The sequence below is a fragment of the Lutra lutra genome, chromosome 5 (assembly GCF_902655055.1).
Source record: "Lutra lutra chromosome 5, mLutLut1.2, whole genome shotgun sequence".
Lineage (NCBI taxonomy): Eukaryota > Metazoa > Chordata > Mammalia > Carnivora > Mustelidae > Lutra > Lutra lutra.
Window position 1 is genome coordinate 158,257,118 of NC_062282.1, and position 24,441 is coordinate 158,281,558.

A 24,441-nucleotide genomic window follows, 5' to 3' on the forward strand; every position below is an offset into this window, starting at 1 on the left:
TACATAATTTAGATGGTCTTCCAAGACTTTATATCCCAGTATGTTGTTTTTCACTCACTGTCTAACAAAAAAAAGAAGAAAAAATGTGTTTACTGGAGAAGTTTAAAGTTCTCATTTATCATTGTAAAATCATAAACAGTTTTTTTTTTTTAAATAAGACTTTGGACTCTGAGAAACAAACTGAGGGTTTTGGAGGGGAGAGGGGTGTGGGGATGTGTTAACATTGTCGTGGGTATTAAGGAAGGCATTTATTGCATGGAGCACTGGCTGTGGTGCACAAACAATGAATCTTGGAACACTGAAAAAATAAAATTAAATTAAGATGTTAAAAATAAATACAAAATAAAAACACTTTTGTGCATAACATTTATATGTATGGGGTTCTGTCTTTAATTACAAAAGTATACTGATTCCTTTAAATGTTTTTAAACCTGGGGAAGCAGATTTGATTCCACCTAGACATAGAGTTTTCTATTTCCTTGCATTTCAGGAATTTTTACTCTCTGCAAAGAAATGGGAGCATTCTAATTCTATGAAAGGCAGATCAAAGGAATAACTGTTGTAAAGGCAGCTGAGAATTATATCAGAAAGTAAAAATTCTTTATGGAAAATATATACATGGAAAAAGTATAGGGGAAGACTATTTCTGTTCTCCATGGGTTATAAATGTAGTATCAGACTCAATGAGATAAAAATAGAAAATCAAAAAGTTCTCACATTAGTATGAATTTTCAATGAGTATCCCTACCAACACTGTCATTCGTGCTCAGTCTTGCCTGAAATCCTTAGGTTCTTTTGTGGTGTTCATTGCAGCTCTAACCTTGGTGGCATTTGGATGCCTGGCTTGGCCTTTGTGAAGTTCACATATTTGACTTCTCATTGAGGCTAATCTTTGCATTGTTACCCATCAAGATTAAATAATGAGATGCTGGATTAAACGGAGAATTTGTACTGTCAAATCCTTGTTAGAAACTGACAAAGAACAGAGGACAGATCTCAAAAACAACAAATTTGTTCCTTAATTATTTTGAAGTCACAACTGAGAGTTGCTGCACTGTCCCTCCCACAGTGTTACTGGGTAAAAATAGTCCAAATTACTCCTGTGGCTTATTTTCTGGACAAGTGTCTCCCTGTTCAAATTGTAGAAATTATCTGAGGATTATGAAGACACAGGGATTACAGGAATACTGAATCTAAAATGCCAAGGATGGAGGGGCGCCTGGGTGGCTCAGTGGGTTAAGCCGCTGCCTTCGGCTCAGGTCATGATCCCAGGTCCTGGGTTCGAGCCCCGCATTGGGCTTTCTGCTCAGCAGGGAGCCTGCTTCCTCCTCTCTCTCTGCCTGCCTCTTCTGCTTACTTGTGATTTCTCTCTGTCAAATAAATAAATAAAATCTTTAAAAAAATAAAAATAAAATAAAATAAAATAAAATGCCAGGGATGGGTATATGTTTTCCTTTGAATTACTGTTTTTGTATTTTCTGAGTAAATAACCAGTAGTGCAATTACTGGATTATAGGAGCAGCATTATTTATAATAGCTAAATTATGGAAGCAGCCCAAGTGTCCATTGTTTGATGAATGAATAAATATGTGGTGTACACACACACACAGGAATAATATCCAGCCATACAAAATAATAAGATCTTGCCATTTGTGACAACATAAATGGAGCTAGATAGTATAAAGCAAAGTGAAATAAGTCAGAGAAAAACAAATACTGTGTGATTTCCTTCACATGTAGAATTTAAGAATCAAAACAAGTGAATAACGAAAGAGAAAGAGAGAGAGAAACCAATAAGCAGACACTTAACTAAAGAGAACAAACTGATGCTTACCAGAGGGGATGTTTGTTGGAGGATGGGTTAAGCAGTTGATAGGGATTAAGGAGTGTACTTGTCATGATGAGCATTGGGTGAGGTATGGAATTGTTGAATCACTATATTGTACACGTGAAACGATTATAACACTGTATGCTAACTATACTGGAATTAAAATGAAAAACTTAATAAAAAAATAAAATTTCCAGAATGGGTGAGGAAAGTGGGTGTTTATCAAGGTCTCAGGTTTTTATCCTTACCACCAGGCAAGTGTGGAAAACAATGAATAAAGAATTATTTCATTGATCATCAAGTAGTGGCAGCTGATAATAGGGTTCCTAGTGGTGGATCTTAATAATGCACATGGAAATTATCTTCCTCATCCAAGATCAGGGTGATGTAACGCTGCCATTAGTAATTTAAGCTTTCTCTCCACCCTGGTTCTAATATGTAGTTGATGTGGAGAAACATGGTTTCTCTTTTCCCCAGATAAATAATTAAATAAATTATCAGGAATCAGGCAGGGCAAAAATAAGCAGGCAGATCTCCAGATGTATGTCCATCATGGTGAAGAACATATGGATAGACAGAACCTTTATACACAGTCTTACCTGTAGAGGGCTAAGTAATGGTTGTTAACTTGGTATTCCCATTAGTTAAGGGCTTGCAGGAACTTTCAATATGGTTTTCAATATGGTTACTTTCAATATGGTTACTGGGTAGTCTCAGTCACCTCTGGGGATTGGATCAACAGCTTCCAAGTGCCAGATACCCCAGAAGCAGTCTCAGACCCCACTGACACTGGCTCAGTCTTTTGAAATCTTCTTGATTTTCCAGCTTGTGTATTAGATATTAGGTGGAGTAAGCCAATAGCATGATGTCATCTGGAAATCATTTTATTGGAGATTTGTCTCATTGTAATAAGAAAAAGTTGTTTCATTTCAAGATGGAAATTTCATGAGTTAACAAATCACAATCACTCTGATCCTCAGCTTAGCTTTGTTCCCCCTCCCCCATACCTTTAGGGAAATAATGACTCCTTTAGTAAGTTGCTATGAGAATTAATGTGAAAATGTTTTGTAAGCCTGTAACTTTTTTTTTTAGCTTTTTTGAAGTTTAACTGATAAATAAAAGTTATAAATATTTAGGTTGTGCAATGTGGTGTTTTGATATACATATTGTGGAATGTCAACATTCCACATGTCATTGTGGAATGACAACAAAAACAAACTAATTAACATATCTATCATTGAACCTATGTCCTGTAGGGTTAATGAAGTTACCTAACTGAAAGTTTAAAGCTTATTTCTCAGGAAACTGTTTACCCCTAATCATTTGTTGTGTCTTTTCAGACTCCACTAACAAACTTACTAGCTGTCTTTGAAGAAGCCCGGATTGAAGGGCATCCCATATGGTTTCAGCCTGTGAACAAGGAAGCCCTTCATTCCTCCTAGCAATAACAAGCCTAAGAATCAATCCAGTTTATACCAGCACAACAAGCCCATATCCCCTTCTCCTTGACTTAAAATAACCTCCTGAAATCAGGGACTGAATTTTGCCTTGTTCTTGTGCTAAGTCACCAACCCAAAATGAATGGAGGATATATGTTAAGTACATGTTTACTCAATGCTTATGCATGATTGTTCCTCATAAATAGTCATAAGTGTCTCTGCCCTTTTAATGAATAATACATAATTTCAACCCTTATGATTATAAAAATATTTATTTTTCCCCTTTCAGAGAGGCAGATTTGAGTTTGCTCTCCTGTCCTCCTGTTTGACTTCCTCTTGAATAAACTATTTTCCTTCTGTATACCTTAGTTTTCAGTGCTTGGATTAGCTGTACATAGAGCAGATGGACTTGTATTCAAATACATCACCTCATACAGTTAGTGGTAACTGCCATTCCACTCTCCATTGTTATATGTTTTTATTTCTAGCTTTATTAAGGTACAATTGATATATACATATACAACATTGTATAAATTTAAGATTACTACATAATTATATATGGGTGTGTGTGTGTGTGTGTGTGTGTAGAAATGATTGTCACAATAAATTTAGTTAACACATCCAATGATTAAATACTTTTTTGTTGTTATGGTGAAAAATCTTAACATTTACTTTCTTGGTACCTTCCAAATATACAATACAATATTATTGACTATAGTTACCATGGTGTACATTACAACTTATAGTTACAGATTTGCCCTCTGACTACCTACACACTGAACCCCCAACTGCTGAACGCACACCCCTGGCAACAACTAATCTGATCTTTCTCATGATTTTTTTCTTTTCATTTCACATGTAAGAAATATCATGCTGAATTTATCTTTCTCTGATTTCTTTTGTGTAATATAATTCCCTCAAGATTCATCTATGTGATATGAAATGGGCAAGATTTTTTTTCATGGATTAAAAATATTGCATTTACACTTTCTTTTTAAATTAAATTTTAATTTAATTAATTTAATTTACTAATATTTATTATTTTAATAATAAATTTAATTATAAATATAATATATTTTATGATATATTTTTATATTTATATAATGTATAATGTATATAAGATAAATTAATAATTAAATGTGTTAATGATTTATTGATTTCATTGATTTTTAATTAAATTAATTGAAGTATAGTTCACATGCAAAGTTGCATTATACATTTTGCATATACACTTCAGGTATAAAACATAATGAGTGAATAATTCTATACGTTATTCTATGTTAATCACATGTAGCTAACTATACCTTGCATTAATGACTTATTTGTTCCATAACTGGAAGTACATACCTCCCACACACCTACAAATGTTTGCCAGTACCTCTACCCCCATCCCTTTGGCAACCATCATTTTTTCTCTGTATTTGTGGGTCTATTTCTGCTTTTTTTTTTGTTTCTTTGCCCAATTGTTTTGTTTTTAGATTCCACATACAAGTGAAATCATATGATATTTGTCCTTAACTTATTTCACATAGTGTAATAGTCTCCAGGGGCATCCACATTGTTGCAGATGGCAAGCTCTCAATTTTTTATGGCTGACTAATATTCCAGTAGATATATACATATATATATATAAATATTTATATTTATATATAAATAAATACATGTTTACTCAATGCCTATGCACCATCTTTCCTTATAAAGTCATAGGTTTCTCTGCCTTTTTCATCAATATATACTTAATATCAACCCCTATGATTATAAAAATAAGTATTTTTATGTATGAGAATATGTACATCGGGACGCCTGGGTGGCTCAGTTGGTTAGGTAGCTGCCTTCAGCTCAGGTCATGATCCAGCGTCCTGGGATCGAGTCCCATATCAGGCTCTTTGCTTGGCGGGGAGGCTGCTTTTCCCTCTGCCTCTGTCTGCCACTCTGTATGCCTGTGCTCACTCTCCCTGACAAACAAATAAATAAAGTCTTAAAAAAAAATATATATATATATACATAGACATATGGACTATTGGATGGATGGAGATGTGTATATATATTTATATATTTATATATTTATATATTTATATATTTATATATGTAATCTCCACATATTAATCCATTCATCTACTGAAGAACACTTAGATTGTATCCATTTCCTTGCTTCAATACCCATTAGTGGAATTGTTTGATCATGTAGTAATTCTTTTTTATTTTTTTTTATTTTTAAAGTTTTTTTAATTTTTAAAAATTATTTATTTATTTATTTTTATATTTTATATATTTTTAAATTTTTTTAATTTAGATTCTATTAACCAAGGTAAAGTACATCACTGGTTTTTCATAAATATTCAGGAATTCATCAGTTGCATGTAACACCCAGTACGCATCACACCACTGCCCTCTTTAATGTCCATCATTCAGTTACCCTATGCCCTCACCCATCTTTCTTTCTGCAAACCTCAGTTTGTTTCCCAGAGTCAAGTCTCATATGGTTTTTCTTCCTCTCTGATTTACTATTCAGTTACCCCATCCCTATTTTCCTCTCCACTATTCTTTATGCTCCACATATGAGTGAAAACATATGAAAATTATTTTTCTCTGCTTGACTTACTTCACTTAGCATAATCCCCTCTAGTTCCATCCATGTCCGTGTAAATGGTATGTACTTGTCCTTTCTGGTGGCTGAGTAATATTACATTGGTTTATATGTACTACTCTTTCTTTATCCATTCATCTGTTGAAGGACACCTCATTTTCTTCCACAGTTTGACTATTGTAGACATTGCTGCTATGAATATTGGGGTGCATGTACTCCTTCTTTTCACTACATCTGTATCTTTGGAGTAAATACTCAGTAGTGCAATTGCTGTGTCATGGGATATATCTATTTTTAACTTTTTAGAAACCTCCACACTGTTTTCCAGAGTGGCTGTATAGCTTGCATTTCCACCAAGAGTACAAAAGGGTTTCCCTTTCATCACATCCCCATAAGCATTTGGTGTTCCCTGTCCTTGCACCATTCTGACTGGTATAAGGTGATATCTAATTGTGGATTTTAATCTGCATCTCCCTGATGGCTAGTGATATTAGGCATTTTTTTTCATGTATCTGTTGGACATTTTAAAATTTTTTTTTTTTAAATTTATTTTCAGCGTAACAGTACTCAAAAAGAAAGGATGAATACCCAAGTTTTGTAGCAACATGGACGGGACTGGAAGAGATGATGCTGAGTGAAATAAGTCAAGCAGAGAGAGTCAATTATCATATGGTTTCACTTATTTGTGGAGCATAACAAATAGCATGGAGGACAAGGGGAGATGGAGAGGAGAAGGGAGTTGAGGGAAATTGGAAGGGGAGGTGAACCATGAGAGACTATGGACTCTGAAAAACGATCTGAGAATTTTGAAGGGGTGGGGGGTGGGAGGTTGGGGGCACGGATTGCATGGAGCACTGGGTGTGGTGCAAAAATAATGAATACTGTTATGCTGAAAAAATAAAAAATTAATTAAAAAAAAGAAGTTGAGATTCAGACAGGAATGTGGTCTTAATGTGAATTGGTAGGTGCTTCAGTAAATAAATCTCATTCACTATGAAAAAAAAAAAAAAAGAACAGTACTCATTGTTCGTGCACCACACCCAGTGCTCCATGCAATCCGTGCCCTCTCCAATACCCACCACCTGGTTCCCCCAACCTCCCACCCCACGCCCCTTCAAAACCCTCAGATTGTTTTTCAGAGTCCATAGTCTCTCATGGTTCACCTCCCCTTCCAATTTCCCTCAACTCCCTTCTCCTAACTCCCCTTGTCCTCCATGCTATTTGTAATGCTCCACAAATCAGTGAAACCATATGATAATTGACTCTCTCTGCTTGACTTATTTCACTCAGCATAAGCTCTTCCAGTCCCATCCATGTTGCTACAAAAGTTGGGTATTCATCCTTTCTGATGGAGGCATAATACTCCATAGTGTATAGGGACCACATCTTCCTTATCCATTCATCCGTTGAAAGGCATCTTGGTTCTTTCCACAGTTTGGCGACCATGGCCATTGCTGCTATAAACATTGGGGTACAGATGGCCCTTCTTTTCACTACATCTGTATCTTTGTGGTAAATACCCAGTAGTGCAATGGCAGGGTCATAGGGAAGCTCTATTTTTAATTTCTTAAGGAATCTCCACACTGTTCTCCAAAGTGGTTGCACCAACTTGCATTCCCACCAACAGTGTCAGAGGGTTCCCCTTTCTCCACATCCCCTCCAACACATGTTGTTTCCTGTCTTGCTAATTTTGGCCATTCTAAGTGGTGTAAGGTCTAAGGTGTAAGGTGGTATCTCAATGTGGTTTTGATTTGAATCTCCCTGATGGCTAGTGATGATGAACATTTTTTCATGTGTCTGATAGCCATTTGTATGTCTTTTTTTTTTTAAGATTTTTATTTATTTGACAGATCACAAGCAGGCAGAGAGGCAGGCAGAGAGAGAGAGAGGAGGAGGCAGGCTCCCTGCTGAGCAGAGAGCCTGACGTGAGGCTTGATCCCAGGACCCTGGGACCATGACCTGAGCCGAAGGCAGAGGCTTTAACCACTGAGCCACCCAGGCGCCCCCATTTGTATGTCTTCATTGGAGCAGTGTCTGTTCATATATTCTGCCCATTTTTTTTTTAAGGTTTCTTTTCTGTGTATTGCCTCAATCATTCTTTTTTTTTTTTTTTTACAGCTTTATAAACATATATTTTTATCCCCAGGGGTACAGGTCTGCGAATCGCCAGGTTTACACACTTCACAGCACTCACCATAGCACATACCCTCCCCAATATCCATAACCCCACCCCCCTCTCCCAACCCCCTCCCCCCATCAACCCTCAGTTTGTTTTGTGAGATTAAGAGTCACTTATGGTTTGTCTCCCTCCCAATCCCATCTTGTTTCATTTACTCTTCTCCTACCCCCTCAACCCCCCATGTTGCATCTCCTCTCCCTCATATCAGGGAGATCATATGATAGTTGTCTTTCTCCGATTGACTTATTTCACTAAGCATGATACCCTCTAGTTCCATCCACGTCGTCGCAAATGGCAAGATTTCATTTCTTTTGATGGCTGCATAGTATTCCATTGTGTATATATACCACATCTTCTTTATCCATTCGTCTGTAGATGGACAACAACAGGCCCCTCCCCCAGAAGATCAACGGGAAACCCAGCCAGGACCAAATTCACCTACCAAGGAGTGCAATTTCAATACCAAGGAGAGCGGCGGAATTCCAGAGGAGAAGAAAGCAAAGCACGGAACTCATGGCTATCTCCCCATGATTTTTAAGCCTTGCAGTTAATTTAATTTTTTTTCTTTTTCAATTTTTTTTCTTTTTCTCTTCTTCTGCTAATTTTTTTTAACTTTTACCGTTTTCTTTTTTAACGTTTTTTAAATAGTTTATCTAATATATATATATATATTTTTTTTTCCTCTTTTTATATTTTTTCTTTATCGGCTTTCTTTTTTTAAATAGTTTCTTTTTTTTTCTTTCTTTGTTTCTGAACCCCTTTTTATCCCCTTTCTCCCCCCTCACAATTTGGGATCTCTTCTGATTTGGCTAAAGCATATTTTCCTGGGGTTGTTGCCACCCTTTTAGTATTTTACTTGCTCCTTCATAAACTCTTATCTGGACAAAATGACAAGGCGGAAAAATTCACAACAAAAAAAAAGAACAAGAGGCAGTACCAAAGGCTAGGGACCTAATCAATACAGACATTGGTAATATGTCAGATATAGAGTTCAGAATGACGATTCTCAAGGTTCTAGCCAGGCTTGAAAAAGGCATGGAAGATATTAAAGCAACCCTCTCGGGAGATATAAAAGCCCTTTCTGGAGAAATAAAAGAACTAAAATCTAACCAAGTTGAAATCAAAAAAGCTATTAATGAGGTGCAATCAAAAATGGAGGCTCTCACTGCTAGGATAAATGAGGCAGAAGAAAGAATTAGCGATATAGAAGACCAAATGACAGAGAATAAAGAAGCTGAGCAAAAGAGGGACAAACAGCTACTGGACCACGAGGGGAGAATTCGAGAGATAAGTGACACCATAAGACGAAACAACATTAGAATAATTGGGATTCCAGAAGAAGAGGAAACAGAGAGGGGAGCAGAAGGTATATCTGCCCATTTTTTGATATGATTATCTGTTTTGTGTGTATTGAGTTTGAGGAGTTCTTTATAGATCCTGGATATCAATCTTTTGTCTGTACTGTCATTTGCAAATATCTTCTCCCATTCCGTGGGTTGTCTCTTTGTTTTCTTGACTGTTTCCTTTGCTGTGCAGGCCATTTTTATGTCTCCTTTGGGGCAGTTTCTTTTCATGTCTTCAGACATTTTTTGAGAGAAGTATCTGTTTTTTGTATGTTGTATTTGCAAATTTCTTCATAGATCTTGGATACCAGCCCTTTTAATGTCTTTGGCAAATATCTTCTCCCATTCTGTGGGTTGCCTTTTTTTGTTTTTTTACTGTTTCCTTTGCTGCGCAGAGGATTTTATCTTGATGAAATGCCAAAAGTTTTTTTTTGTTTCCCATGCCTTTATTTGTTCTTCCTCTTATTATTTTTATTAATTTTTATTTGTTTTTTAAATTTCTTTTCAGTGTCCCAGAATTCATTGTTTATATACCACACCCAGTACTCCATGCAATCTGTGCCCTGCATAATACCCACAACCAGGCTCACCCAACCTCCCACCCCCTTCTCTTCCAAATCCTTCAGATTGTTTTTCAGAGTCCATATTCTCTCATGGTTTGTCCCCCCCTCCAATTTCCCCCAACTCCCTTCTCCTCTCTTATTCTTCTTATTTTTTTATTATGTTATGTTAATCACCTTATGGTACATTTTGTTTTTGAAGTAGTGTTCCAAGAATCATTGTTTACATATAATACACAATCCTCCATGCAATACATGCCCTCCTTAATACCCATCCCTGGGGCCAACCCATTCCCCCACTGTGTCCCCTCCAAAACCCTCAGTTTGTTTCTTGGAATTCACATTTCTCATGGTCCATCTTCCCCTCCAATTTTCACCCCTTCAATTTCCCTTTCCTTCTCCTAATGTCATCCATGCTATCCTTTATGCTCCACAAGTAAGGGAAAACATATGATTATTCACTTTCTCTGCTTGTCTTCTTTCACTCAGCATAAACTTCTCCAGTCCCATTCATGTTGATACAAAAGTTGGGCATTCATCCTTTCAGATAGAGACATCATACTCCATTGTATATATGGACTGTATCTTCTTTATCTATTCATCTCTTGAAGGGCATCTTGGTTCTTTCCACAGTTTTTGGTTATTTTGGACACTGCTGCTATAAACATTAGGGTACATACAACCTTCTTTTTAATTTATTGTAGTTATTTTTATATACTGTTTTCTCAAGTCATATACCATCTGAAAGTGTTTTTCCTCAAATACCTATTATCTCCTGTCTGCTCCATTTTTATGTCCATTCCCATTTGTAGCATCTCCAAGTCTCTGGGTATCTGAAATGGTAGTTATCTTGTCTCTTTTGTAAAAGGTTCATTTCCCTACATCTTCACCATAGAGTTTGAATTTTCACCTTAAAATAATGTAATCAGATGCAAAATTTTATTTTCATCATGGATATACTAATGTGGTTGACTTTTTAAAAAAGATTTTATTTATTTATTTATTTGACAGACAGAGATCACACGTAGGCAGAGAGGCAGGCAGAGAGAGAGAGAGGGAAAAGCAGGCTCCCTGTTGAGCACGGAACCCAACACAGTGCTTGAACCCAGGACACTGAGATCATGACCTGAGTCGAAGGCAGAGGCTTAACCCTCTGAGCTACCCAGGTGACCCTGTGGTTGACTGTTTAAAAATATTTTATTTATTTTTTTATTTACTTACTTGAGAGAAAGAGAGTGAGAGCATGAACACAACATGAGTGGGGAATGGGCAGAGGGAGAGGGAGAAGCAGATTTCATGCTCAGCAGGGAGCCAGACACAGAGCTTGATCCCAGGACCCTCAGGTCATGACCTGATCTGAAGGCAGCTGCTTACCCACCTGAGACATTCAGAAGCCCCAATCTGTTTGATTACACACACACACACACACACACACACACACACACACACACACATGCACACACACACACACACACACACACACACACACACGGTGTTGTACTCAACTGATGAATCATTGAACATTATATGAGAAACTAATGTGGAGGGAGACAAGATGGCAGAGAAGTAGGAGGTGCTGTTTCAACTGATGCCCTAAAGTGAGCTGATTATCTACCAAAGAACTCTGATCACCCATGAAATCAGCCTGAGATTAGAATTATACACTTATGGATCTCTACAAGGGCAGAAGAGGCCAGCGGACAGGTAAAGCAGAGTAGGAGCATTGGAGTGATATTGGAAGATAAACAAAAGGGGGAGGGAGCCACCAGAAGTGGCCCATTAGAAAGTAATACCCCAGGGACGCCTGGGTGGCTCAGTTGGTTAAGCAGCTGCCTTCGGCTCAGGTCATGATCCCAGCGTCCTGGGATCGAGTCCCACATCGGGCTCCTTGCTCAGCAGGGAGCCTGCTTCTCCCTCTGCCTCTGCCTGCCACTCTGTCTGCCTGTGCTCGCTCTCTCTCCCTCTCTCTCTCTGACAAATAAATAAATAAAATCTTTAAAAAAAAAAGAAAGTAATACCCCAAAATGAGAGTGACCTGTGATTGGAAACCAAAATTAACTTGGAGTCTGGTTGAAAGCACTCAAAAAGAGCAAAAGATCTTAAGGGGAAATTGGTGTCATTCAGCGGTTAGGGACACAGGCTTAAGCCCAATGCCCCAGGATGGGCACTGCTGGATGCAGAGCCAGACAGAATGTGGTGGAGCCTCCAGGCCTTGGTCCCTGAGCTGCTGGCATGGCTGAGAGCATCTGGGTGGCAGTGTATATGAGACAGTCTGCTGTGGATGATAGCTAGTGCTTTCTGGAACCACAGCCTTTTGCACTCTGCATGCAGACTGTGTTACTAGGGTCTGAGTCATGCTCCACATCCTCCCCTGAGAGAGGTCCTTGCAGGCGCTAGCTGGCACTCTCTAGGACCTGCCAAGAGTCTGGACACTCCCAGCACCTGCCAACAGGAAAATCTCAGCTGGCTGTCTCTGGTTGGGACCTCTCTGGCTATCTGGATCTGCCCAGACAGCCATGGTAGAGGCAGCCTCTGGAAGCCAGCTTTCTGGACTATTACATCTTGTGATTTTTGCTAACACCTGGGCACAAGCCAGAGCTCCTGCTACCCAGGAGACTGTGACTGGAGACATGCTCTGCTGGCAGCAGAGTAGGAGTTTATGTGCTCTGGAGCACCCAGAGAGGATCAAACTGAGGCTTCTCTCTGAGACAGAGGTCTAGGTGAAGTTTGCTTTCCTCTAAACCTCCAAAGAACCTCCAAAAGCCACCAAGGGGAGGAAAAAACAAACAAACAAACAAACAAACAAAAACCCCAGAGAACAAAAGCCTGAAAAACCGGTTTCCTCAGAACCCCGCACCTTGATGGGGGGCAGGAGGAGTTGACACTAGCAAGACTGCATGAAAAACCCTGTGGCAGGCCCTTCCCCCAGAAAGCCGGCCCAAAAAACCCCACAAAAGAAACAAACAAAAAAACAAAAAAAAACAAAAGACAAGAGTAAAAACACCACTACTTCATAGATACAACTTTTATTTTTAATTCGTTCCACTGTTCTCATTCTTTTTTTTTTATAATTTAACCTATTTACCATCACTATAAGATGTTCAGTACAACAAATACCATAATAACCTTTTAACTTGAACATTTTGATACATATACCTGTGTTTCACTTTTGCTTTTCTATTTTTTAATATTCATATAGAGATTAGCTTCAAGATTATCCTTTTTCCCCAGTCAATACTACCCCTATATATAATACAGTTGTAATCCCCCTTAATCTAGGGAAACTTGAGTCCTTTAACAATGATATCAGGATACGCCCATGAAGAATCAAAATATCTTACCTCACCCACACTGAGAATTATAACCACCCTCCCATCTTTTTTCTTCTGTCAGTGTTTTTGTGTATTTGTTTTTGTTCTGGTAGTATATGAATCTTATACTTGGGTTCATGTTGGCTGGGTTATTTTATTTCCTTGTCATTTATTTTGTCAATCTTTTTGTTTATCTGTTTTTGTTTGTATACTTTATAAATATTAACTTTGGGGCCCATTACAATGGGGTCTTCTCCTTTCTTTTTACTTTCTTTTTTTTTAATTTCCTTTTCTTTCCTGTCTCTCTCTCTCTCTTTCTCTTTTTTATCCCCTTTTTTATTTCCCTTTGGTTGGGACTCCCAATTGCTCAGAAGAATTCCAGGGTGCACCTTGCCTGCATCATGGTTAATACATTCAGCTACACATCCATTCAGCCATCTCTCACCAAAATGAATAGGAGGAGGAATGCCAAACAGAGGAAAAATTCAGAGACTGTGCCCTCTCCATCAGAGCTATTGTATATGGACATAAACAGTATGTTGGAAAGGGAATTCAGGCTAACAATTATCCAGGCAATGGCTAGGTTGGAGAGAGCCTTTAATGACAAAAATGGAATTGATTAGGGCAGAAGTGAAAGCCACCAAGGAAGATGTTAACAATGTTCTCAGTGAGTTCCAATCTCATCTAAATTCTCTAAAACCTAGGATATCAGAGGCAGAATATAGAATTAGTGATCTAGAGGACAAACTGATAAGGAAAAAGGATCAGGAGGAGGCCTGAAACAAACAGCTTAGAAGCCATAAAAACAGAATTAGGGAAAGAAATGAGGTCATGAAATGTTCTAGTTATTGGAATCCCTGAGGGGGAGGAGAAAAAAAGGAAACTACAGGATATAGTTGAAAAAATTCTCCATGAAAATTTCACAATCTGGAGAATGGAACCAGCGTTCATGTCCTAGAGACAGAAAGGTCTACCCCTGAGATCATAGAATCTAGAAAGACCTTGAGACAACTGATTGTGAAAATGATGAATCATAAATTTAGAGAGGAGCTCTTGAAAGCGACTAGGAAGAAGAGATTCCTTACATACAGAGAAAGGCCCATAAATAAAATCAGACCTGTCCACAGAAACCTGGCAAACCAGAAAGGGCTAGCAAGATATATTCAAGGCACTAACTGAGAAGAAAATGCAGCCAAGAATACCTTATCCAGCAAGATGACATTCAAAAAAGAGCCTCCAAGACCAGCAAGGTTTAAAAGAGTATGTGACCACCAAGCCAACACTGCAGGAAATATTAATGTGGGTTCTATAAAAGAGGAAAAAACACAAGAATATCACTGAACAGAAATATATGGAGACAATCTATAGAAAAAAAGACTTCAAAGGTAACACAATGTCAATAAAAATGTATCTCTCAATAATCATTCTCAATATAAATGGCCTAAATGCACCCATAAAATGAAACAGGATTGCAGATTGGATAAAATGACAGGACCCATTCATATGTTGTCTACAAGAGACCCATTTTCAACCTAAGGATACATCCAGATTGAAAGTGAAGGGATGGAGAAGCATCTTTCATGGCATTGGGACTCAACAGACAGGTAGCAATTCTAATATCAGATAAATTAGTCTTTGAACTAAAGACCATAGTCAGAGGTACAGAAGGACACTACATCATTCTTAAAGAGTTTATCCACCAACAATATCTAACAGTTGTAAATATTTATGCCCCCAATATGGGAGCAGCCAGCTACATAAGACAACTCTTAATCAAGATAAAAAGTCATATTGATATGAATACATTAATAGTAGGGGATCTTAACACACCACTCTCAGTAATAGACAGATCATCCAAGCAGAAAATCAATAAAGAAACAAGAGCATTGAATGACACATTGGACCAGATGGACCTCATAGACATATACAGAACATTCCACCCTAAAACAACAGAATACTCATTCTTCCCGAATGCACATGGAACCTTCTCCAGAATAGACCACATACCGGGTCACAAATAAGGGCTCAACAGATACCAAAAGATTAAAATTATTCCCTGCATATTTTCAGATCACAAGGCTTTGAAACAGGAGCTCAACCACAAGGAAAAGTTCAGAAGGAATTCAAACACCTGAAGCTAAAAACCACCTTGCTTAAGAATGCTTGGATCGATCAAAGAATAACTTACACAATTCATGGAAACCAATGAGAATGAGGAGGCTTCGGTCCAGAACCAATGGGATACAACAGAGTTGGTCCTAAGGGGGAAATACATACCCATCCAAACCTCCCTCAAAAATATTGAAAACTCCAGAATACACCAGCTCTCTTTAAGTCTTAAAGAACTGGAGAATCAACAACAAATTAAGCCAACTACACACAAAAAAGGGAAATAATCAAGATTAGAGCAGAGATCAATGAGATAGAAACTAGAGATATAGTAGAAAACTTCAATGAAACTAGAAGCTGCTTTTTTGAAAGTATCAATAAGATCGATAAACCATTGGCCAAACTAATCCAAAAGAAAGAAGAGAAGGCCCAAATTAATAAAATTATGAATGAAAAGGGAGAGATCACAACTAACACGAAGGAAATAGAAAAACTCATCAGAAATTATTATCAGCAGTTATGTCAATAAATTAAGCAACATAGATGAAATGGATGCATTCCAGGAAAACTAAAATCTTCCAAAACTGATTCAGTGAGAATTTGACAACTTGAATAGTCCAATATCTAGTAAGAAGATTAAAGCAGTCATCAAAAACCTCCCAAAAACTAGACCCCAGGAAATGATGAGTTCCCTGGGGAATTCTAACAAATTATCAAAGAAGGAATAATATCTATTCTCCTAAAGCTGTTTAAAAAAATTGAAGCAGAAGGAAAACTTCCATACTCTTTTTATGAAGCCAGCATTACCCTGATCCCCAAACCAAGCAAAGACCCTACCAAAAAGGAGAATTTCAGACCAATATCACTGATGAATATGGATGCTAAGATTCTCAACAAGATCCTAGCAAATAGGATCCAACAGCACATTAAAAAGATTACCCACCATGACCAGGTGGGATTCATCCCTGGGTTACAAGGATGGTTCAACATTTGCAAATCAATCGATGTGATAGAACAAATCAATAAGAGAAGAGAGAAGAACCACATGGTCCTCTCAATTGATGCAGAAAAAGCATTTGACAAAATCCAGTATCCATTCCTGATTAAAACTCTTCAAAGTATAGGGATAGAGGGAACATTCATCAACTTCATAAAATCTATCTATGAAAAACCCACAACAAATAAAATCCTCAATGAGAAAAAACTGACATCCTTCCTTTTGAAATCAGAAACACGATAAGGATGTCCACCCTCGCCACTGTTGTTCAACATAGTATTAGAAGTCCTAGCAACAGTAATCAGATAACAAAGAGATATAAAATGTATTCAGATTGGCAATGAAGAAGTCAAACTCTCTCTCTTCACAGATGACATGATCATTTATATGGAAAACCAAAAAGACTCCACCCCCAAACTACTAGAACTCATTCAGTAATTCAGAAATGTGGCAGGATACAAAGTCAATGCACAGAAATCAGTTGCTTTATTATACACTAACAATGAAAATACAGAAAAAGAAATTCGAGAATTGATTCCATTTACTATAGCACCAAGAACCATAAGATACCTTTGAATAAAACTAACCAAAGAGGTAAAGGATCTGCACTCGAGTAACTACAGAACACTCATGAAAGAAATTGAAGAAGACACAAAAAGATCGAAGACCATTCCATGCTCATTGATTGAAAGAATAAACATTGTTAAAAATGTCTATACTTCCTAGGGAAATTTATACTTTCAATGCCATTCTGATCAAAATTCCACTGGTATTTTTCAAAGAGCTGGAGCAAATAATCCAAAAAATTATATGGAATCAGAAGAGACCCCGAATTGTTAAGGAAATGTTGAAAAAGAAAAACAAAATTGGGAGCATCATGTTGCCTGATTTCAAGCTTTACTACAAAGCTGTGATCACCAAGACAGCATAGTACTGGCCATAAAAACAGACACATAGACCAGTGGAACAGAGTAGAAAGCCCAGATATGGACCCGCAACTCTGTGGTCAAATAATCTTCGAAAAAGCAGGAAAAAATATACAGTGGAAAAAAGACAATCTCTTCAATAAATAATGCTGGTAAAATTGGACAGCTGTGTATAGAAGAGTGAAATTCGACCATTCCTTTACACCATACACAAAGATAATCTCGAAATGGATAAAAGGCCTCAACGTGAGGCAGGAATCCATCAGAATCCTAGAGGAGAACATAGGCATTAACCTATTTGACATTGGCCACAGCAACTTCTTTCAAGATATGTCTCCAAAGGCAAAGGAAACAAAAGTGAAAATGAATTTTTGTTACTTCATCAAGATCAAAACTTCTGCACAGCAAAGTAAACAGTCAACAAGACAAACAGGCTGCCTAACTCACAAAATGGGAGAAGATATTTACAATTGACAATACAGACAAAGGGCTGATATCCAGGATCTATAAAGAACTTCTCAAACTCAACACAAACAAACCAGATAATTATGTCAATAAATGGACAGTACACATGAACAGACACTTCTCCAAAAGAGACATACAAATGGCTAATAGATACATGAAAAAATGTTCATGACTAGCCATCAGGGAGTTTCAAATCAAAACCACATTGAGATACCACCTTACACCAGTTAGGATGGCCAAAATTAATAAGACAGGAAACAATGTGTGTTGGAGAAGATGTGTAGAAAGGGGAACCCTCCTACACTGTTGGTGGGAATGCAAGTTGGTGCAGCCACTTTGGAACACAGTGTGGAGATTCCTTAAGAAATTAAAAGTAGAGTTTCCCTATGACCCTGCAATTGCACCACTGGGTTTTTACCCCAACAATACTGATGTAATGAAAAGAAGGGTCATATGTAACCCAATGTTCATAGCAGCAATGGCCACAGTCGCCAAACTGTGGAAAGAGCGAAGATGCCCTTCAGTGGATGAATGGATAAGGAATATTTGGTTGATATATACTATGGAGTATTATGCCTCCATCAGAAAAGGATGAATAGCCAGCTTTTGTATCAGCATGGATGGGACTGGAAGAGATTATGCTGAGTGAAATAAGTCAAGCAGAGGGAGTGAATTATCATAGGGTTTCACTTATTTGGGGAGCATAAGAAATAACACAGAGGACATGGGGAGATGGAGAGAAGGGAGTTGAGGGAGATTGGAGGGGGAGGCAAAGCATGAGAGATTGTGGACTCTGAAAAACAATCTGAGGGTTTTGGAGGGTTGGAGGGTTTCGAGGTTGGGTGAGCCTGGTTGTGGGTATTATGGAGGGCATGTATTGCATGGAGCACTGGGTGTGGTACATAAACAATACATTCTGGAATACTAAAAAGAAATTTAAAAATAAATAAAAATAAGAAAATCTAATGATGTATCTACTATTACTTAGCTAATTGAATTTAAATAAATAAATACATATTTTATTTATATATAGAAGACATTTTTGGTTATTCTACAACAAAATATATGCATGTCAGAGAGCTGTTAAAGTAGAAGAAGGCAATTTAAAATCATGACTATGGGAATGGAAATAAATGAAGGAAACATGATTTAATTAGGATTGATCATAGTTCTTCTGAATGATCATGTACTTAATTATTTCTCTTAAATGATTAAGTCATAGGGGGTGCCTGGGTGGCTCAGTGGGTTAAAGCCTCTGCCTTCAGCTCAGGTCATGATCCCAGCATCCAGGGATTGAGCCCCGCATCGGGCTCTCTGCTCTGCGGAGAGCCTGCTTCCTCCTCTCTCTGCCTGCCTCCCTGCCTGCTTGTGATCTCTCTCTCTGTCAAATAAGTAAATAAAATCTTTAAAAAAAAGATTAAGTCATAGTATGTAATCATGCCCTTCTAATAATAGTGGGTCACAAACACATAGTGTAAAGTCCAAGGTGAGTGCCTTGGTGAGTGCCAATCCATCTGGAAATCTATTTGCCGTGAATTTCACAGGGTTAAAATGTTCACTTCCATGAGTTACATATGAAGTTAAAACATATGAAGTTAATACATATGAAGGTAAAACACATATGTAACATACATAACATACACTTAACACATACATATGGAGTTAAAACAGTCAAACATAAATAACATGCTTTATGAACACATATTATTCAACAGAAACTTCTAGTAGGACTATCTTCCCTCACTGAGTATTTCTCCTTTCTTTCCTAGTGTCATCTAAACACAATCTTATCTGTGGATTCCTTTTGGAGTACCAGAGTGTTATGACACCACCAACTGAGTGGTAACATCTCATGATAGTATGCATTAAATGACACACTGCTCTTATTTGAGATAGCTTAGAGATAATTTTTATTCTTCACTGAAGTGACATTTTGACTCAGTTTCAAGGATTCCCTCAGCCATTCCTCTAGGAATTCTGAAGGGGCCATGTTTAATATTATTGAAACAGTTGAAATTTGACATAAATATTTTAAGTTTTCCAGAACTCAGCTTTGTATCTCTGTAATACACTGTCAATTAATGACTTCTGAGATATTTAAAGGAGAAGTTGTTAGATTGCTAGTGCTCCTTCTGAATGTTTCTATTCACTAGAAAACTGGTTTTATGTTATTTCAGTCATTTTAAATGATTTTATTTATTTATTTAACAGAGAGAGAGAGAGAGCAAGCAGCAGGATCAGCAGGCTCCTGGGACACTGGAATCATGCCCTGACCCAATTGTAGACACTTATACACATGAGCCACCCAGCCACCCCTATTTCAGTCATTTTTAGAAAAAAGAAACATGTGTAATAAGTTCCTAATGTTCATTTTTTTCATTTATCTTTTCAGTTTTCCAAGATTCATTGTTTATGCACCATAACCAGTGCTCCATGCAAACATGCCCTCCTAAATACACACCATTGGGCTCACCCAACCTCCCACCCTCCTCCCTTCCAAACTCTCAGTTTGTTTCTCAGAATCCACAATCTCTCTATTATATAGTGTATTTTCAATTTTTTGAAGAATATCAACATTTTGGAAACATCTATAATGCCTCCTGCTTTAAATTTTATTAAGTTATAAATATTTTCAATTATTCATTGTTTTATATCACAAATCTGAGTCTTTTTTATTTTTTTCTCTTTACTCTGTGTCTTCAAAATTTTTAAGTTATGAATTATTCAAAACATAAAGTTTATTTTTTTTACTATCTTAAAAATAACATTGGTTTTTGCTAGCCACTTTAACCCATTATATTATATACAGTATAAAGAGATCAGGAAACTTTAAGACTGGGATATTATCTTGCAAGCAGGTCTATAAAATTAGGTCAGTAATTACATCAGTGGCTTTCAATCCTTGTAAATATGACAATCACTAATCAGTCTCCTGGTCAGATCCTTGAGCCCAATTTAACAGATTCTAATTCTGCTAATCTAAGATGAGAACAAAAGTGCTATATTTTGTGAAGTCAGCCAATTATTTTAACAGCAGTCATCAGAAATCCACTCTTTGGAAGCACTGATATAGATTGAAAACTATTTTTTTACAAGAGTAAGAGGAATTAATAGTCCTGTTAGATATATGGAGCAAAGCAACACTGTACATTTATCTGATCCCTGATGATTTATCATCATGCCCATTAATTAATTTTATCAGGGACTTATCCTGAGGAATCTTGTCAATTTTTTTATTTTTTCATTTTAAGGATACAGACACTGATCTTTTTTCATGGTATCAACATGAAACTTGGAAATACTAAAGTGCACATTACCATCAAGCATGAATCATAAAGAGAATTGATGTACACAGTTCCTTGTCCTTCATCAACACATCATGTAGGACAATCAGAAAGAAATTTTAAGATGGAGAAAGGAAAGGATAAACATATTTTTTCCCTGCAGATAAACTCAGTAAAGTGAGTTGACTTTTTCAGGATCTTGAAGGGATGATGATGATGATTATTATTATTATTATTCAACTGACAAAATGTTCCTTTGCTGGTGTATCTCTATTTTGCCTATGGGTGACAGTGAAATTTCTGCGATTTACCTGAAGGACTGACATCTCCCTATTAACTTTTTCAGTGCACTTAGAACTTCCTTGTTCCTAAGACTGTAGGCAAGCGGGTTTAGGAGTGGAGTGAGGACGGTTCCAAACAGAAAGAGACCCTGATTCAACCTTGGAGTCTTGGCAGAACCGGGTCTCATGTAGATGCACATGCCTGGACCAAAATAGAGACCCACAACACAGAGATGAGAGGAGCAGGTGGCCAGAGCTTTGTTCCTGCCTTCTGGGGAGTTCATTCGGAGTACTGCAATGAAAATGAGAACATAGGAAGACAAGATGAGAGACAATGGCAGCAGAAGAACAAGGATGCTTGTTATCACCACTGCCTTCTCATAGGCTGAGATATCCTCACAGACGATCCTAAGCACCGCCATGACTTCACAGAAGAAGTGGGGAATCTCTCGGGGGCTGCAGATGTTAAAATGCAAGGTAAAAGCAGTGTGGCCCAGTGAAGTAAGTGCCCCTCCAGCCCAAGACATGGCAATCATATGTAAGCAAACCTTAGGGTTGATGATGACTGGGTATCGAAGAGGATCGCATATAGCCACATAACGATCAAAGCACATGAGAGTTATAAGGATGCATTCTGCAATGGCCACCATCAGGGAGAAGAATATTTGAGTCCCACAAGCCAGGAATGATATGCTCCACCATCCAGAGAAGAAGTTGGATGCCATTTTGGGGACAATGCTGGAGGTCAAAGTCAAATCCATTAAGGAGAGCTGACTGAGAAGGAAGTACATGGGGGTGTGGAGATGGGAATACAGCCAAATGAGGATGATCAAAAGACTGTTGCCAGTGAAGGCAGCCATGTATATCAGGAGAATGATGGAGACCATGGCTGTGATGTGTTTAAATTCAGGGAAGAAACCCAAGAGAATGAAATCTGTGGTTTCTGTCTCATTCCAACTCTTCATGACTCTCTATAATGATAACAGACAGATAAGAGATTTATTAAAAATATCATAGAAATTGAAACAGTTTATTATTAAAGTTTAAGAACAATGGCAAATATAATAATACTCATCCATGATCACTTGAATCAGTTTTTACTATTTTTTCTATATTCTTTATCCATGATTTAATGTACTTTTAGAAACGTGTGTGTGTGTGTGTATTTTAAGATTTTATTTATTTATTTGACAGAGAGATCACAAGTAGGCAGAGAGACAGGCAGAGAGAGAGAGGGGGAAGCAGGCTCCCTACTGAGGAGAGAGCCCTATGCGGGGCTCGATCCCAGGACCCTGAGCTGAAGGCAGAGGCTTAACCCATTGAGCCACCCAGGTGCCCCGAGAGTATACATATTAAAATGAATTCCATTAGTTTTATGTACTAGAGGTATTTCCATATGTTAAAATAAACTGGACAGTTGTAGTTTTTGTTGCCTTTTACAATTTTAAAATATGACAGAGTTGGTAAGTCACAATTTCAAATTGCACATTATCCAATTTTTTCACTATTTTGGAAAATCATGTTATTCCATTCTCATCCTTTTAGTGATTTTGTTAGTTATATTTTTGAAGAAAAACTTACACTTATTTCCAAGTCAGATATTAGAGACTTTATTTGGCTATGAAAAAAAATGTTAATTTAATTTATAGAAATTTATTTTTATAATTTCCACTCTACTTAATTCTTTTGGCTCTGAACATTATAATTTAAGGGGAAAATTGACTATTATGGCTGTACTTTGTTGTTATACACATTCAGCTTTTAACCTAATTAACCTTGTTTTCTATCCAGGGAAAACATTTACTGTATCTACATGTTCTATAGTAAATTCAGATTATCAATGAAGGAATGAGTTTCCTTTCTATGTGATCTTGTAAGGTTCTTGCTGTTAGAGTTCTTACTATTCTTAACTATTAGCTACAGCTATTATGCCATTGATGGATACAGGGAAAGTCCTTAGGGTTCCTTTCCCTCAAATTTACTATATATTTTTTCCTTTTTAGACTATCCTATTTATATTTAATCTTCTTCTCTGATAGTTATAAAATGCTTAGAAATGCTTAGAAAGCTAGATAGCCATCTATCATTACATATCCATACTTTATTATAGCATTTTATGTTGATCATCTTCAAACCAAGAAATCACATACTAATGCGATCACATACTAGTATGTCCAGAGACAAAAGGCTTGAGTAAAGGGCCTCCTGTCATTGGGTGTCTAATTGACTTGATGAGTTAGGCTGCTTTTAGATGTGGAGGTAGTTTAAGATATAACAATAATAATAATAGTAAGAAGAAGAAGGAGGAGGAGGAGGAGAGGAGGAAGAAGAAGAAGGAGGAGGAGGAGGAGGAGGAGGAGGAGGAGGAGGAGGAGGAGAAGGAGAAGGAGAAGAAGAAGAAGAAGAAGAAGAAGAAAGAAGAAGAAGAAGAAGAAGAAGAAGAAGAAGAAGAAGAAGAAGAAGAAGAAGAAGAAGAAGAAGAAAAAGAAGAAGAAAAAGAAGGAGGAGGAGGAGGAGGAGGAGAATGGCAAAATTAGCCAGATTGTATCTTACTCTCTCCTGTCTTAATGTGAGTTTTGGTGTAGTCAGTGGGTTGTGTATGTCTGAAGTAGAGTCATCAGAAGGTGAGAAACAGTTTTCAGAATGTCCAGATCCTTGAAAATTTTCTAACTTTCCATAAAAGCAAAGCAGGGTCCTGTTATTTAAGTTCTATGTTACATAATGTCCGGTTTCCAGATCAAGTACTGTTTTCTGAGGCTTTGGGATATACCTAGGCTTGGATAGGTTCTATTATAAACTTTTCTTCCAAATTCTATTCATCACAGCCCAGATTGAAACCTAGATTTCATCATTTGTGTGACTATATGTTTTCATATATGTCTTGCTCCTTAAACCATAAGATTTATGATGGAAGGGAGTGTCTTTGCTAAGCTCTACATTTTCTCTTTAGATCTAGCATCTGCTTGACTTCCGGGTTTTCTCTTACAAATGTTGTTGACCCCCCCCCCCACCTTTTCTCCATGGTCCTTCATATTTCTTTTCCTCTATTCTTCTATATTGCAGATTTTTCTCACTTATTGTACAAAGAAATGGTGGTGTACAGTTTCATGAAATTTGATTTTGGAATGCTGT

General features: G+C 37.3%; 1 protein-coding gene across 1 annotated transcript; it reads right to left on the minus strand.

Annotated features, from left to right (window-relative positions):
• Positions 1–21,335: 21,335 nt before the first annotated feature.
• Positions 21,336–22,274, minus strand: LOC125101270 (olfactory receptor 2M5-like). Its single transcript, XM_047731844.1, has one exon. The coding sequence runs from the start codon at positions 22,272–22,274 to the stop codon at positions 21,336–21,338; it is 939 nt and encodes a 312-aa protein (XP_047587800.1).
• Between the last annotated feature and the right edge of the window lie 2,167 nt (positions 22,275–24,441).